The 18356-nt window shown below is 34.7% G+C and overlaps 1 protein-coding gene and 1 long non-coding RNA gene across 11 annotated transcripts in view; one reads left to right on the forward strand and one right to left on the reverse strand.

Moving 5' to 3' along the window:
- USP15 (ubiquitin specific peptidase 15) overlaps nucleotides 1-18356 on the forward strand; it is a 196257-nt gene that overhangs the window by 57466 nt on the left and 120435 nt on the right. For all 8 annotated transcript variants that reach the window (XR_011977244.1, XM_072655244.1, XM_072655245.1 and 5 more), the window contains one exon: nucleotides 1852-1913. Coding sequence is in view for 7 of the 8 variants with exons in the window: in XM_072655244.1 (XP_072511345.1) it covers nucleotides 1852-1913 (62 nt within the window). In the remaining variant the exon portion in view is untranslated. The remainder of the gene's footprint in view (nucleotides 1-1851; nucleotides 1914-18356) is intronic.
- LOC140534326 (uncharacterized) overlaps nucleotides 1-18356 on the reverse strand; it is a 42528-nt gene that overhangs the window by 17624 nt on the left and 6548 nt on the right. Inside the window, exons 2-6 of one of the 3 annotated variants that reach the window (XR_011977247.1) lie at nucleotides 18197-18326; nucleotides 10269-10329; nucleotides 8893-8948; nucleotides 7409-7563; nucleotides 2933-3118 (exon numbers count right to left, since the gene is read on the reverse strand). This is a non-coding gene — a long non-coding RNA (uncharacterized lncRNA). Of the gene's footprint in view, nucleotides 1-2932; nucleotides 3119-5590; nucleotides 6226-7408; nucleotides 7564-8892; nucleotides 8949-10268; nucleotides 10330-18196; nucleotides 18327-18356 lie in introns of those variants that run through there. The other 2 variants (XR_011977245.1, XR_011977246.1) reach the window with 2 other exon arrangements.

The raw sequence follows: 18356 nt of genomic DNA on the forward strand, positions 1-18356 counted from the left end.
AATAATGGTTTTGTTAGGGGCAAGATAGGTAAAATTAAATAATGCTTAGTGTTTCTTGAGCCACATCTCCACAGGTTTGGCTTTTAACATGTTTAAGGTTTTAACATAATATTATTCACATATGAACATGAAAATACATAAACAAATTTCAGTGCGTAATATAGATAACTGTATCATTACTTGCTATTTCACATCATCCATGCCACTGTTTTATCAGTACAGAGTAGAGTTGATTTTAGAATTAGTCTCTATTATTAATGTTTCTATAAAATAATTCTACTTGTTAAAGACTATTTAAAGTTAATATGTATTTAAAGTAATTACAGAGAAATAGCCATTTATTGGCATCTAGTATTGGTTCTGCACTGACTAGCTATGCAACATTTGGCTAGGCCACACTTCCCTGAGCCTTTCTTGGTTTCTTCAGCTTTTAAAATGAGGGTGTTTGACCAGGTGACACATTTTAGATCTCTTGCAGCTCTAAACTTCAGTGAGTAGCCCAGACATTTTCCTAAGATAATCATGGTTGTTGTTCCAGCAAAACTTGGTTGCCTTTTATTGTTATCATAATTACATGTTATGGTGTTCATAACTGATCTCACATACACATATACACACATATAGATGTAGTGCTTAAAGACTGAAAACGCACTTTTGCTAACCAAACCCCTCTGACAGGTAGTACAGGTATTGTGCCCATTTTCCAGATGAGGAAATTGAAGCTCAGAAAGATTAAATGAATGGTCCACAGGCACACAGTTAATTATCATATCTTCTGATTCCAAGTCCTGTTTTCTTTTAACTAGACATTCATTGTTAGCCACTTTTAGGAAATTTGGTTTGCCATTGGTTACCTCTCAGTTCAGAAAAATAATAAAATAATAGGAGTTAGAAGACACCTCAGAGGTAGCCTACTTTTCCAACATTTTGAAATTTTTTTCACACTTTGAATCTATGATCTGGCACATTGCCCATCCTTTTGAGCTTTGTTTTGATAATTTTTATAAGCATCCCATTTATGCTTTTATTCAAGTCAGTGTTAAAAATGTTGAACTGATAGGGAACAAGGACAACCCTTTAACACTCCTAGAGCCTTTCCTCTGGATTAAGATTAATTATTATTATTATTATTTATATATAATCATTATATTATAATTACTATAGATAATATGTTATATAATAATATAACACAATTATATGTATAATATAAGTATAATTATGGTATATACTATGTTACATAGTATATACAATATAATATTATTAATTATTCTTATTAATCAGTGCCCTTTTGGTCTGGTGATTTAATTTAATATGTTATAGTAATTATGCAGTCATAAAGCCTATATAATTTCACAAGAATATCGTGAGAGATTTTCCTTTCTGAAGTAAAAGTATATAATGTGTACGACTTTTTGTATTGCATTTTGTACTACTCCTGTTCATTGTTACTGGCTATTGAAATAGGGATTTAGTTTTTCCTACTGCCTCATAGTGATCCCCTTATCCATTTCTGAATACATTGACAAAATAAGTCAAGCAAAAATCATAACACACCAGTTAAGTGACTTTTTTATAATCACACAAATAGCATTCATTCTCTCCAGATCAATTCTCAGAGGTTGACATTGATTCCTGAGGAAACGGAAATATAAATTTTGTCAGGTGTTTTGTTTACATGGGTAATGAGCAAAACAGTGATCAAAACCTAGTTGTTGCGTTATCTATCAATAAGTCAATTTTTTTTTCTATTCTGAACTCATTCCTTTTTTAGACTAATAATACTGTAGTGGGTTAATTTTGGTTTTTAACTTCAAAATTATAGAAGACCATTTTACTATGTCATATTTTCAGATGCTAGTAATAGAGCAGAAAAATGAAGATGGAACATGGCCAAGGGGTCCTTCAGCTCCTAAGTAAGTGTCTTAAATTTTTTTTATTGACTTATTACTGACTGATTCAGCCTTTGTGCTTTTATAGTTACTTCTTGTATATTAAAATCCAAAATAATAGAAAGGGTATACCTGAAATATAATCCATATGCCTCAAATGTTTCAGGATTTTTTTCTTAAATTTCAAATTAACAAACTTGTATTTTTACAAGTATGTCCTATTAAAAGTGGCAAATCTATATTATAAAACATTTTATCCTTTTATCAGTAATAATATTGACATAAAAATAGATTTTTGATAAATAAGAAATTTAGAATATGAAATAAAATGCCAATTTTTGATGAATGACAAACTCGAAATTTAAGATACTTTTCTAACTATTCTCAGATATTGATCATAGGTCATGTATTGGTAATAGTTCATTTATGTAGAATAAACAAATGCTTTTGGTGTTATGTTTTAGTTGGCTTTAGTTTTAATAAGCAAAATTATTTTGCTGTCTACTTGTTCAAAACATAAAACAATGTTAAATTAAGCAGAAGTCTTAAAATATGCATAATAAATGTGTGTCATAATTTGTTTTTGAAAATTTGTTTATGAATCCATAAAAATTGCGTTTTGGGGAAACTCCTGGGTATACTAGTTAAATGCTTGTTTTCATAGCTAAGTTACATTAGATAACTGTACAAAGGTATGAACTTTGTACAAAGAGAAAATAAGGAAAGTATGTAGGTTGACTAGTGCAGTTTTTACAAGTGAGAGATTTAATCTACCTTGCAAAATGGGAATAATTTGTTTGAAAGTTTATATTTAATTACTGGTTCCTTACTAAGATTAAAATTTGAGTTAATATTGGGTTTTCTTGTATTTGTGTTCCATAACTTGATTTATCTTGGCATATAATTTGCAAAGATATTCAGCACTTTGGAGAAAGCTGATATAGTAGAAAGAGCACTAGGCTTAGAGTCTAGATCAACTCTGGACCTTTAGCTGTGTGAAAACTGTCAAGTTGTTGAATTGATCAGAGGCTATTCTTTCAAATGAGGATCCTGCCAGTATTTTCCTCACTTTGAGGAGTGTTACAAGGATCGGATGAGATAATTACGTGTAAAGCACTTACCTTTAAAGTGCTATAGAACTGCAAGCTGCATTAGATGATTATTACTACTATTAGAGCACTGCAAAAGATTCACTTAGTCACTGACATTCTTCTTGAAATGGTTGATTCCTATTGAAAGATGAGTTTCTTTGATCATTTCATTGAATATCTTTCCTTCAACTTTAATTCTTTTTTGAAATCAATACATTTGCTTGATATGTACAATTACAAAAATGCTGCTTGGAAGAGATATAGAAATCTAAAGCATCATCCTATCCTTAAGGAGCTCACAATCTATTTTGAGAAACATGACATAAATCATATCATACTATTATGTTGCTACATAAAAATAGAAAGGATGAATCCAAATATATGATGTCAAATGAATGGTTTGTAAGTTTATTGAAAATTGGTAGCATTGTACCATCAAATGTAATTGGAGAGGACATTGTATTATTTCAATAAATTATGAATTAATATCTTGGGCCAATCAGAATTTAATGAAATTTGGAATTATGTACTATATGACCAATACTATTTTCTGTTATCTTGATTTACATAGTCATTCAGAATTAGGATCAGGAAAATTGATAATTTTGCGGCACAATAGGAAAATTTTACTTATTGAAAATTATCCAAAAGGTTGTTATGACATGACATCTTTAGAATCAGGAAGTCCTGGGTTTAATTCCTTCCTCTGACAAAAAAAAAATAGGCTGTGTAGGCAAATAATTTAATTTCTAATTGCTCTAGACAACTTTATCATCTGCTGAGAAGGGAAGGGAGTGTTTCCTCACCCAGAATTCCTTTCACCTATGAACAATCACATGTCTGCCCTCCTCTCCTCAAATAAAAAAGTATATGACTAAACTACCCCTTTGATTGTCCTCCCTAGTTGGTGATTGAAATGTTTTAAAGTAAACCATTTCATATTGGAGAGGGCTTGCCAGGAGAACTTAACAAATAAGGTACTTTCTACAAAACTTCACTACGAATCTTTTGCCAAGAAAATACTTTATTTAACAAGAAAATATCAAATACTTTGTTTGAATGACTTTGACTGAAAGTAAATGATCACAAATATTCCAGAAGTCGTAAAAAGTTATTTTGGTCAAAATTAAGACATCCTACATATTCACTAAGAGGTTAATTTGAATAATACGTTGAGCAGTGGGCCTGGAGTCAGTCAGGAAGAACTGAGTTCAAATCTAGCCTCAGGCACTTACCATTTGTGTGACCCTGGGCAAGTCACTTAACCTCTCAGTTTCCTCATCTTTAAAAGGGGGTATTAATAGCACCTACATCCTAGGGTTGTTACAAGGATCAAATGAGAAAATATTTGTAAAGTATAAGCACAATGCCGGCACATAGCACGATAGTACTGTTTTTGTTGATATATTTATTTCTAACATATAAAACTTTGGGATCCATACAGTATATGAATAACTATAAGTTAATGCAGTATCTTAGAGATCTATAAGATTCAAGGTAGAAAACTTGGGATTCATCTATGAGGATGACTCAACAAAATAAATCCAAATGATAATAATGAGCCAGTATTTTTTACTGAGGGTTGAACTAGGAGTTTTGCACAGTCCCTATACTGCCCATGTCATTCTTGTGAAGGAGAATTTCAGAATGTTGATTGAGACACTACAGCATCCTAGCCATGAACGCTTTGTTTGGGACTTCAGGGCACTTTATAAACATAATTGTTAAGTACCAGTATTTTATATGATGAATTAATTAAACCTTTATTTACTTGGATATGAGATCATGTAACTTGGGTCCCTCTGTGTAGATGGGTCATATGCAGATATGCAGTTTATCTTAGATTATACTTAAAATAATTTTGGGGGCAAAATTTTTAAAATTAGGGCTTTTTTGAGACTTTACCCCTACTAGATAGTTGAAATTCAAATTATCTAGAGGACTATATTATGTACCATTTGAAATACTGTGTTATTTTTACTAATGATGAGTTATGAGTAATAGTTATCCTATGAAATATATCATGTATATCTACTTTCTCTGATTTGAGGAGAAAAACTCATGTTATCCCCTTTAATTATGTTAAACCTAATAGATTTGACTATAAAGAATGGATTTTGCCCTGGCTTGCTATTAATATTTGCTATTAGAGTTTTCCTAGGGTTGAAAACATTTTTTTAAACTACTTGTAAAGGTGTAGTTTTTATACAGTCATAAAAGTCTATATTTAAAAGAATCTCATTCAAGTCAGCAAGCATTTATTAAATGCCTACTCTGTACCAGTTATTCTGCTAAATCCTGTGGATACAAAAAACAGGTGTCCTCCTCCCCCCAAACAAAACAAAATTGATTCCTGCTCTCTAGGAGCTCACAATTTAATGGGTTGGGGGGGTTGGGGATGTAAGGGACTTTATACAAATAAGATATATACAAGATAAATTGGAAATACTCTGAGAGAGAAGACTAGTTTAATGAAAGGCTGTATGCAGAAAATGGGATTTTAGCTGGGACTTGAAGGAAGTAGGGAAACCGGGAGATGATGATGATGGTGGTGGTGGTGGTGGTGGTGGTGGTGGTGATGGTGATGATGATGGTAACAGAGATAACAAAAGCAGCATTTATACAGAACCTTCTAGGCATTGTGATACGCACTTTGAAAAGTGCATTTAATAACAAAGAGGCCAATGTCACTGGCATTCAGAATAAGTAGAAGGAAGTAAGATGTAAGAAGATTGGAAAAGTAGGAGGAGACTGGGTTATAGAAGTTTTAAAAGTCAAAATGAAGGTTTTACATTTAGTTTATTGAATGTGGTCAAACCTGGACTTTAAGAAGATCGCTTTGAACCGGAGTAGAGGATTCACTGAGGTGAGAAAAGAGACTTGAGGAAGCGATACTAAGCAGAAGCCTATTACAATAATGAGAGTTTATCTAATTCATCTCATTTATTAACAGAGATTCCACCTATACCATCCCTGGTTAGTTACTTAGGACTCACTGGAAAACTTACAAATTTAATTTAATTTTCTCTTCCTAACTCTCCTTCCATTGCTGAAAAAGAAAAGTATAACTCTTATAACAAGCCTAATTAAGCAAAACAAATGTCTGTGTTGTTCATATCCAAAAATCTGTCTCTTTCTGCATATTAGTCCATCACCGGTCTTTCACAAAGTGGGTAGAACTCTTCAGTATTCTTGAAATATAGTGGATGATTGTATTGATCAGATCTCTTGACCTTAAAAAAAATCTTTTTAACGATATTAATGTTATAAATAAATAAATGGTATAAATCCCCTTCATCATTCCTTATAGCAGTCATATTCCATTACATTAAAATAGCATAATTTGACAATCACTTCCCAATTGATTGTCAGTTCCTTAGTTTCCAGTTGTTTGCCACTACCAAAAAAAAGAGTTCCTGGCAGAGTACCTGATACAGATTTGGTAATTAATAAATGCTTGTTCCTTAATTGATTACAACAGCCTCCTAAGTGGTCTCCCTGTCTCACGTCTCTCTCCACTCTAGACAGTCCTCCACTAATCTGCAAAAATGATTTTGCGAAAGGTCATGTCTGACCTTATCACTCATGTACCCAGTAAATTCCCATAATTTCTTATCATCTCTAAGATTAAATAATGCTAGTCCACCTTTCAACGCCTTCACACTCTGGCCCCAATCTACCTTTACAACCTAATTAAAAGTTCCTTCTTTGATGGAAACAAATTTGCCATCCTGTTCCTCATTTGGCACACTCCTGTGTCCTGTCTTTATATCTTTGCTCCCATGATCTGAATATACTAGCTGCCCTGTATACTCTCTCCTGACCTGTGCTCTTTAGAGCAATTTATTTCCTTGTAAGCCCCATTTTAAATGCCTCTTTCTAAGTGTCGTTCCACTCCAAAATGTAGCTTACACATATTTAATATATACTTATTTGTGTATGTGTCATCTCTCCTATATAGTATAAGTTCCTTGAGGGCAAAGACAGTTTCATTTTCATCTGAGACATCTGGTGTCTGGCTGTGTGATTCTGGGCAAATAACTTAGCCTATCACTAGAAGGAATTTCCTCATGCGTGAGTTCTCAGTACCAATGAAATCACCAGTTGGGTCCCCATCTCTTTCCCCTATTCCTTACACAGTACGTAGCATATGGTAGACACTTAGTAAATCCTTGTTGAATCATGCATTCTACAGAACATGTTGCATTTGCATAGCACACACTTCATTCACTCCAATCTGGGCATTTTATGGATAGAATGGAAAAACCATTTCCGTTTCCCATCTTTCTTAGTCCAACTTACCTTAGCTGTTCATGGCTGAAAGTGTTACTCCTACCAGTACCCTTTCAACCCAAAAGCAGGCTATGGAGAGAGATCCTCTCAACTGCTGCCCTGCTTCTATGTCTTATCGGTCTTTCTCAAATTTACCTATTGGTATCCTGGGCATCATCCTATATGGGCCTCTTGAACGTTTTTCATAACTCAGTATTCCATACTCCAAAAGCCTTTGTGGAGATTTCTTTATGGGAAAGGCCATTAATGTTCAGGATCAGTGTGATCAGTCAGTCTGTACCATTTATCCCCTGTTTTCAAAGAATAAGATTTTGAGTCAGTTGATTTTCCAGATAACTAAAAACTATACCTTTAGACAACTATATTTTTTTAATTAACTTTTTTAAGGAATATTCTGGTCCTTCAGTGGCTATTAGCTCTTTCATTGAGGTACTTGCTCCTTTGGGACAGATCTGATCCTCCCACACCTTTCTTTGTCCTTATCCACATATAAACCCTTTGTAAGTGGTTTCCTAACACACTTGGAAGCTACTCTCTATGTCTTTTTTTGTATTTCATAGATACTAATACAGCAATAAAGATGTCTGGGTTGTTTTTTTTTTCCATCTTGCTATCCTAACTTCTATTCCAATTATAAATTTCTTGGATGATATTTTTTTACACTACTTTTGGAACACAAGTTATTGTTAGTAATGTTCTGCAGCCTATTTACGCTCAACTTGTCTTTCTCTTTTACTCTTAAGATCCTCCACAATTTTGGTTCTTAAGGGATTTGGGTAGTCTGTAATTATCAGTTCTATAGCTTATGATGGAAATTCTTCTAGTCTATATGGCTCAATTCCCAACCTTAATAAATGAGATATATAGGATGTGATTTATCTTTTTCTTAATCATCGTAACCTTAAACACATACTGGATAAATAATATAATGGTGTTTGGTCACCAAGTAATACTTCACTGTCAAATACAAGTGATGCTAATAGGTGTTTGAAGGTTTTGCAAATGGAGGGTAAGCTTTGATAGGTTCCACCATGCTGCATATACTTTAAGTGTGGACCCACCAAAAAAGCATCTCTTTTCTAAAGAACAGGCCACCTCGTTAGATTTGAAAAGGTTTATAACCAGTAGTGAAATGTCAGCACTAAGTCACATTTGGAGATTAATTCTTTGGCTGTTATAAGCCTTTAAAAAGGAAGACCAAAATAGTCCTTAGTCCAGGGTGGGGAACCTGCAGCCTGTAGGCGTTCCCCTGCTGCTGCTGTTTCAGTGATGATGGAATAGAAGAAAATGTGTAAGAAGATGTTATAAATAACATAATTTTTAAAGATTTGCTTAATTCTTGGTACTTTATATATGAGGTCCTTGTCCAGTGATTAGCAGGAGAGTATATTATTGATTGAACTGAATCACAACAATCTTGATGTTATTGCAAACCACGCAAGAAGGCAGAAGGGAAACAGCAGTCAGATGAGTGGGTGGTCAATTAAAGAAGCTGGAGAGTTGATTTTCTGGTACATCCAAAGGCAACAACCAACACTGGTTTAATGGGACAGTTAATCACCTTGTATTTTTTGCTTATGGTAAACATTTGAGAAAGACCACTCTGAAGATAATTGTACCTTATAGTTCAACATTTCTTGCAAGCAATGGAAAGGAAGAAAAATTCTTCAAAGACCTTGACAAAAAAAAGAGAGACATCAAAATATACATTATTCAGTAATTTCGATATAGGTAGGTGCAGTGAAGGGCAATTAAAAATATGTTAAGAAAAAGAAATATGAAGGACCAAAATCTCTAACCCTCTGTATAATGGACATTTTTCAAGGAGAGAATAAGTAGTCAGTGTGGCAAGCATTAAATAACCTCATTAAAAAAATGAAATTAAGTTACTTCATTAGACAGAAAATGACTACGAATAGCCATTACCAGATGAGCTGTCTTGGTATTGTCAGATCATTGTCTTCTTGGGGCAGATAACCAAATCAGTATCCAACCACAAGAAAATAACAATTAGATTTAGTGTGCAGTTGAAGAAGCTTCAACCTGACCTATTTAAATAACTTCTTGGTAATTAAAAATAGGTAAAAGAATAGATATTGAAGATAGACTACTTTATTAATTCATAAGAATTATTAATTATCATCATCAGGAAACTGAAAAAAAAAAGCCTAGAAACTGCCTCAGCAAGCAAACACTAGGCATTTTTGCCAACCAGAGAGATAATGATGTATCTGGCAAGGACAGTGCTGGTATAAAGCTTAAACTCATTTGTAAAATCTGACAGTTGAAAATAGTGAAATGTTGAAGATAGCAGCAGCACTTAAAAGAAGAAGCAGCCTAGAGCTTTAGACTTTGTGTCAGAAAGACGTGGATTCAAATCCTATCTGAGTGTGGCCCTTGATTTAGCCTTCAGGGTGTTTGCGTGTAAGCGTTTGCAGCTATCTCCATGTTTGTTAACATGTCAGTGTTCCCAAGATGCTAAGAAAATGAGGTATTCTGAGAGGCAAAAGTGATGAGGGAATGCAGTCCAGGCATGGTGTACTAGCCAGTGCAGAAGCTTGGAGAGGAGAGAGTATTATTTATGAAAAACACCTATTTTGACTGGACCATAGGGTATATGAAGGGGATTAATATATAATGAGACCAGAGCCAGGTTTTGAAGGTCATTTGGTGCCTAGAAGCAAAGAAGCTTATGCTTTATTTTAGAAGCATTCAGGAGCCACTGAAGTTTATTGAGCAGGATAATAACATGGTCAGCCCTTTGGTCAGGAAAGTCACTTTAGCAACTATGTGAAAGGTGGATTGGGAAGGGGAGAAAAATGAGAAAGGCCAGTTGGGGGCCTAGGGTGTTGGCGTTTTGATTAGAGAGAACTGGCTTCCTGGGACAGAAAGACTTGGGAGTGGTAAGGGCCATACTGATGCCCTTCTGAAAGTCTGAATAGTGCATTGAAAAGAGCTGAACTTAGAGTCATAGGGATATGAATTCAGATCTTACCTTGGCCACTCACTTACTGTCTCTCTGTACTTGGACTTGCTGTCTCGGCATAATTTCTCATCTGTAAAATGAGGAGGTTGGATCAGACGACCTTTTCTAAGGTCGACCCATGACCTCATAGGTCATACTGAAGGAAAGGAAGTTCCCTTCCTTTGTAATGTATGCATTTTGTGACCTGTTCACCTTGTGATCCAATAAGAATTTGAGGGTGAAAAAGTTTTTTTTTGTCAGGAAGCAAAAGCAGAATTGTCCTGTACTTCAGTATATTTGCATAAAATTTAGCAGTATTGGAGAAGAATCAAACTCGGCTTTTAAAGAACAGCCAGGGCTCTGTCATATTTATCTTGCATCAAGTCTCTATTTGTAAGTACTGTTTCAGGGGTGCTAAAGCTTAGAATCAGATAATGCTTGTGATGTATGGTAAGGATAGCAACAATAACAGAAGATGTTTTATCTTAGCCTTCTCTTAGCTAGAATTGATGCTCAGGGAGATTGGGATGGTGACATGAACCATGATGAATAATGAACCAACAACTCTCACTTTACTTGTTTTCTAAGGAAAATCCTCTTTGGACTAGGAGCATCCAAAGGAAAATAGTTAGAAAGGTGTTGAACTCTAAGATGAAGTGATGAGATGGTCAGCATCATGCTGCCCTCAGTAAGTTCAAATCACCAGGACCCAGTTATCCTAGAATTCTTTAAAAATTGGCAGATGTGATTGTTGATTCATTGTTGGTAATTTTAGAAAGAATGTAGTGGATGAAAGGCGGTACAATTAGAAAAGACCAAATGTCCCAATTTTTCTATTTATTGTTTTTTTGTTTGTTTTTTTTTTTTACAAAGTGAGTGGAGGAGGTTAAGGGAAGACTCAGCCAACTGCATACTTATGGGCATGACTTATTTTTAGAAAATTTTAGAAAATACTGATAAGAGGTTGATTTAGGAAACCTTTGATTACTAAAAGCCATTTATCTTCTTGGATGACTTCATTAAGAATAGGTCATGTGAGACTAACCTAATGATAGCTCTTTTTTGACAGGGTAACTAGATAGGTAGATTGGGGAAATGCTATGGAAAGAGTATGCCTTGATATCAGCTTAGAGGGGGTTCTCTGGTAGAGTGTCCGATGGATCTTAACTTGACCCTATGTTGTTCCACATTTTGTTCGGTAACTTAGATAAAAGTGTGTGTGTGTGTTACTTGTCAACTTTGAAGATGGTATATTGCTTAGAAAGACAATTAATGCTTTGAATTACAGTGCCTGGATCCAGAAACTACTTGGTAGGCTCAAATATTGGGCTGATTTGAATTAAATAAAATTAAAGATAAAAAGGTTCTATACTTGATTCCAAAAATCAAATACAGTATAGGGGATATATACGTAGAGCACAGTTCTGTGATAAAAGACCTCAGGTGTGTGGTGCACCCTGCACCCAATATGAGTTAGCAATATGACATGGCCCTTAGTGCTCTCCTAGACTTCAGTAAGGGAGATATAGTGTCCATAACGTGGGAGGCAGTCCTCATCAGATAACATCAATAATATTATACTTAGTCCTATAAAAAGAGAGAAATCAGGATGGTTTGTGGAACTGGAGAATATGCCTTTTTAGAATCAATTGAAGGAAGTAGAAATTTTTAAAGTGGAGCAAAGAAGAGTACAGGGGACATGATAGGTATTTTCAAGTAACTGAATGGCTGTCATTTAAGCAATTGTTCTGCTGGTTCCCAAAGGAAGAACTAGCAATCATGGTTAGAAGTTGTAGTGGTAACTATTTAGGTTTAATATGAGGACTAACTTTCTAACAGTTACAGCTACTCATTAGTTAAACATGTTGCTTTTTAAAGATGGTTTATTTGCCCCTATTAGAGTTCTCTAAGCATTTTCTAAGTTGCTTGGGGCTGGATTTAGGGAGACTGCAAAAGAAATTTTTGATCAAATATGATTTGTTTTGGTTACCTCAGGATCCTATGGTCTCCGAAGAACAGGACATTGTAAAAGGGAATAAAACTAACAAACTATGTTAAATCAGCAATTTCAGTTCTAAACTAGCAAATTCAAGCATTGTCATTTCTACCTCCATCTCTTGCCTTTCTCCTGTTCTTTGCACACACATAGCCACCAATCTCACCGTGGTATAGGCCCTCATCACCTTTCACCTGAACTGTTACATTAGTCTCCTAATTAATGTCCCCTTCTCAAGACTCTCCTCTCTCATCCATCCAAAGCAAGTTTTCTAAAGCACGTATCAGACCATGTCACTTCATACTCAATTAACTCCATCAGTTCCTTATTGCCTATAAGATCAAGTATGAATTCCTCTGTTTGAGATTTTAAGCCCCTGACAACTTGGCTCCAGCCTCATTGTGTATGTCTCACTCCCTTTCATGTAGTCTTCAGTCTAGCCAGACTGACATTCTTGCTGTGTTTCACTCATGATATTCCCTCTCACCACCTTAGTACTGTGCCCTCCTGTGCCTAGAATTCACTCCCTCTTTGCTTCCATCTTTTGGAATCCATAGTGTTCTTCTGAACTCAGGTGCTACATAAAGCCTTTTGTGTGGCCTTTACCCTGAGATTAACTTGCATTTACTTTGTATTTACTTCATGTCCCTAGATAGATTATAAACTCCATGAGGCTAGGAACTGTTTAATTTTTATTTTCATGTCCCCAGTCCTTGACATAATACCAGATATATAGCCGATGTTTAATAAATCCTTATTGATTGATTTGATTCTAGCCTGAGTGAAGCACCTTGGAAAGAAGCTTCTTGAAAGTCTTTTTCTTACCTTAACAACTTCCAGGTAGTTAAGTTTGCCAGAAATCTGACCTTTATTTAAGTGGAATGAAGTAGAATTGGATAGGGACAAAGTCATGTCCCACTTTCAAATAAGGGAAAGGAATCAAATCTGCAAACAGTGATCTGATACCTGGCAAAATTCTGGAGTGTTACCAAAGAGATAATTAAAATCTAGGAAAGCAAGAAGTGGTCAAAAAGAACCATCTTGACTTCATTAAGAATGGGATATAGCAGAATAACCTCATTTCCTTTTTTGACAAGGTAGATGAGGAGAATATTGTTGATCAGCAGTTCTCAAAAGGTATGCCACAAATACTAACTGTACTACAACTTTCTCTAGATTTGCTACATAATTTTAGATTCTATGTTATGTTATTTCAGTTCAAAGAAAATTCATAAATAACTTTGCTTAATATACATTTTCCTGGCTTAGCATTTGTAATATTGTAAATATAGTATTCCTTTAAAAAATTCACATGCCCCATGTGAAAACCCATTAAATTAAACCCATCAAATCTTGAACTTATAAAGAACTCAGCAAAAATGTCTACTCTCACTGAAGAAATTCTACATGTATGATTCTCCCAAAGTGTTGTATAGTGTGCCAGAATTCCATTTTCAGAACCCCAATTATAGATATAATTTACCCAGATTTCAGCAAAACTCACATAGACTGGAGAGGAGAATCTAAACTTACTTCTACATGGCTGAAATAAATACTAGTATTGTCTTCCCTAAGATAGTTCATAAGATAATGAGGGCAGGGTCAAATAAAGTTATTTACTTTAGACTTTGCTTTGTTGGTTCAAAAAATCTGTACGTTATATCAGTTAAACTGTTAAATTCAGAATTGTGACTTTTAAAAGAGAAGCCATAACCATGGTCTACATCAACACTCTTAAAAAGGTATATGGCAGTATATTATTTAATGCCAGATTAACACTTAAGAGCTTTCTAGCTTTATTAGCTAGAAAGACTGCATCCCTCCAGAGACTTCTGGTGGTCTTTGTTCTTCCCTAGTGAATGAACAGACAGAGAGAGAATCAAGGAAGGTAGCATTAAAGATTAGAAATAATAAATTAGAGAAGAGTCTCTAAAATGCCTTTTATTTACTTATACATGTGAGTGTAAATATAACTGTTGTCTGTTGCTATGACCTATTCATAGATAATGTTATTCAGTAATTTTTCAGTTTTGTCCAACTCTGCGTGACCCCATTTGAGGTTTTCTAGGCAACTATTCACAAATAATTAATATAAAATGCTCTTTACTAACATCTAAGAATGGATTCCTACTTTTAGTCGAGTAAATATTCGCTATTTGAATACATTAATGCGTGAGTATTCCTTTCTAAATTGTTTGATCAACCTTGCTAACTTGATTGTTAAAATGGATATTTTCATAGATTTTTTAAAATATGCTTTCATCATTATTCTTTCTATAAAGTAGAATTTTACCATTGTGCTTATACATTGTGCTTTAATGTAGTGCTATCCATGCTGGGGCTAAGGTCACTCAGAATATTTATTTTTAGGCTTATATGCGTAGCCTCATTGTTCTGGGAGATACGTGGATCTTAACAGTTTCATTGAAGAGACAAACACATGAGAATATAAGCCATATAAGTCTGTCTATGATTCATTTCCAGATAAGCATTTGTCTGTGGTGAAGATGGCACAAAATTATTTCTCAAGGCTTCTATAATCAGAGAGTTCCACTTAATATAGGGTTTTTTTAGGCATCTACTATGAATCTGACCATGTCACTCACCTGCTCAAGAAGCTTCATTGCTTCTAGAATAAAATACATACTTACAACATCTTTTTTTACACTTTGTTCCCCTGCATTCCAGCCAAACTAGCCTTCTTACTGTGTCCCTTTTCATAGGCTATTCCCTTTGTCTGAACTACTTTTTCTTCTCACCTCAGCCTCCTGGTAATCCCTCCCCGCCTTTCAGGCTCAGCTCAAGTGCCACTTTCTACAAAAAGTCTTTCCTGATTTCCTTAGTTGTTATTGCTTCCCCAACTTCTACTTAACCCCCATGCCAGTCCTCTAGAAAACCTGCCATCATCTTTCCAGTACCTAACCTTAATTCTCATGTAACACTTTGTTCATCATTCCCACTGATATAGAGGGCATTTGAAGTCTTAAGTTCTTTGTGTCAGAAGGATAAAAAATGCTTCTTGGAGGAGGTACATTTGAGTTACTGAAGAGTCACCAGTTTAAAAGGGATGGCATGTCAGGCCTGTGTAATAATGAGTATAATGGCTTCTATTTAGGCAGGACAGTGAAAGACCTACATAGGTGATGGCAGATAGGTCGCTTTGCCTCAGTCATATTGTAAATGGAGACAAATCACATAAATTAGGGGTGGAAAGAAAGAAGGTGGTATCAGATAGTGATAAGCCATGAAATTAACAGGTTAAGCATTTTAAATTTTGTAGGAAATACAGAATTATTGAAAAGTAGTCAGCACTCTCAAATGTGGCAGAATGATTAAAGAAAATAAGAAGCCTGTAGCTTTGGTCATTCGGAGATCATTGATGTATTCCAGCAGTTCAAGTTTAAGTAAAAAAGTGGATATGAATGCTAGAATGTCACAATTTAAGGAGGAATATCTAATTAAAAGAAAACAGGTATAAATCACTCAAGAAATTTTATAGTGAAAGTAGAGAAAAAGGATAATACTGATAGAGTAACAAGGATCACCATGCCATAAGGTGAAACCACATTATAAATAAGGATTTTTGTTACTTTGGTAATTGTATGCCCTCTTGATGCCTAAATTGAATTTATAGCAAAGAACATTATAGTGAAATTTCAGTACACTTGGCTTTATTCATGAGAGTTCTTTATATCATCTGCTTATTATTCAATGTTAACTTGTTTTCTGCCTTCTTTGTACTTGAGTAGTCTGACTTTTCTAAAAAATGAATTAGAATATTAACATAAGGAAAAGAATATTGTTTGCTTCTTTAGGAGCCTTCATATTTTAGGAAAAGCCTCAGGTTAGATGGCAAGGCACCAAACATTTATTAAATGCTTAATATGTCCCAGATGTGCTCAGTGCTATAGGAAGGATACAGATAAAAGCAATAATTGAATTCGGTTCAGTAAACATTTATTAAGTGCCTACTATGTGCCAGGCACCATGATAAGTGCTGGAGATACAAAAAAAAAGCAAAAGACAGCCCCTTTCTCTCAAGGAGCTTACGGTCTGATGGGGGAGACAATGCCCAAAAGGGAACTGGAGGAGTGGGATGGGGTGGGGGTGAGTATCCTGTAGGGACATGGTGTCACTGCCCAGAAAGCCAGAAGGGAAGTGAAAGTTGGCCAGCTTGGTTCTCTTCCCCCTCTCCCTGCTACCCCCAGTGTAAACTCTGGAAGGAGTTCAACACTAGGTGAGGAAGTGCCAGCATGACAAAGGGATGTTCCTGGATGAGGAGACCCTAGGTGCTGAGGTCAGCTCTGGACTGAGACCACAGCTGAGGAACGGCGACAAAATCCAGAAGGGCAGAAGCAAAGTTGGGAGGGGAATAATAGATATGTTAGCATATGTGTATGTGTATGTGTGCGTGTACATATGTGTGTGTACATATGTATATGTATATATTAACATGCATATACACAGCTTTAGCTATATGTAGTTAATTTTTTTAGAAAATCTTAAATTGTAGATAGATGAAACGTCTTTGGTATCTGAAACGCGTGATTTTTCTCAGCAGTATTTTTCAAGGTTCTGTCAAATTAAGAGGAAAAAATTATTTCAAACCAGGACAATATTTTAGGTTCACATTTGCAAAACTAAGTTCTTGGTATAGAAAATGGAAGAGTTTAGGGGTGTGTGAGTGTGTGTGTTTGTGTGTGCGGTATTAAATAGTAGTTTAATGAAGTAAAAAATGTCCAATGACCCATTTATGGTCATATATTTAATGTAAATATATAATATGCAGTATATAGAGTATATTGTACATACTCTGTTTATGTAATTTATTATGCAGTTCCAAAATATTTTTGTGCTGAAAGAGTAGTAATGTGCATAAAGGCAGTCCTTGGAGTCAGAAAGACCAGAATTTTAAAGTCCTACCTCTGCCATGCACTATAGATGTATGACCAAATCAGCAACTCTCTAGACTGTGTCACATAAGCTGTCCATTTGCTTTGGTAAAGGAAATTTCAACATCCGAAATTCTCCACACTGTTGTAATTACATGTCCCAAATTCTCCTCCCCCCCAAAAAAAACTGAACCACAAAATCAAGTATTCAGAATGGTAAATAAAATTTCAGATATTTTTAAGTTAACTTCTGTTGAGGAATGCCAGTCATTATTCTCCACAAGAAAACGTGATCATACTTTATTTATTGACAGTAAATTTTGAGTTTTTGATGGCATGCATAACATTTTCACCATAACTTAAAGTAAATAATATTCTAAATTTAAAATAGTTCTTGCTACTTTTTTGTACTAAAAAGATTTTTTTTATAATAGTAGGGTTTAAATAGGTAAAACATGTAAATTGCAACAAATCTGTCATGTTTGTCTAGTGTCGTTACAAATTCTAATACTTTTTAAAAACAATTCATTCAACCGGCATATTATCTATCACCTGTTATGTACACAGCACTGTTTTTTATCATAATTAAAGAATTTCATAGACTGACTCTTGAATAATAACCATGATATGGTATGTCTAGTTATAGATATGGTTATATCTATATGTATAATACATATGATACAAAAGTTTTGGATATGGTAAAATCTCTAACTGGTAAAGTGAAAAAGGAAGTATGGAAAAACAGTAGCTATTAAAATCCATAGAGACAAACCACTCCATTTTATTAGTGCAATATGACTATATATTTCCTCTCCTTGCCATTTCCCACACCTACATTGACATTGCAACGCTCTCTATTTTGTCTATTTCATAAGGAAGTTATTAATGAAAAGATAATATACAGAATGTGGACAAGATCCATAAAAGGAAAAGTTAACTGCATAATAAATCCACAGATTCATCACATCAGTTCCCCCTTTAAATAACTTAAAATTGTTGATGCTGGATTCACAATTAGCCATATTCACCCCCCTACTTTGTAATATGTGTATTCTAGATCAGTAGCTCACTTTGGGGTTGCTGAAGGAAAGCATTTAATTCCAAATTCAGTTCAGCAAACTGTTACTGGGCTCCAGTTAGTGTGTTATTCCATCTATCCCATCCAGGTCAATTCTTTGTTAGAAATGTCTGAATAACAACCTGAAAAGGAATTTTAGAAAATAGTGGCAA

The sequence above is a fragment of the Notamacropus eugenii genome, chromosome 3 (genome assembly GCF_028372415.1).
Source record: "Notamacropus eugenii isolate mMacEug1 chromosome 3, mMacEug1.pri_v2, whole genome shotgun sequence".
In the NCBI taxonomy this organism is placed as follows: Eukaryota; Metazoa; Chordata; class Mammalia; order Diprotodontia; family Macropodidae; genus Notamacropus; species Notamacropus eugenii.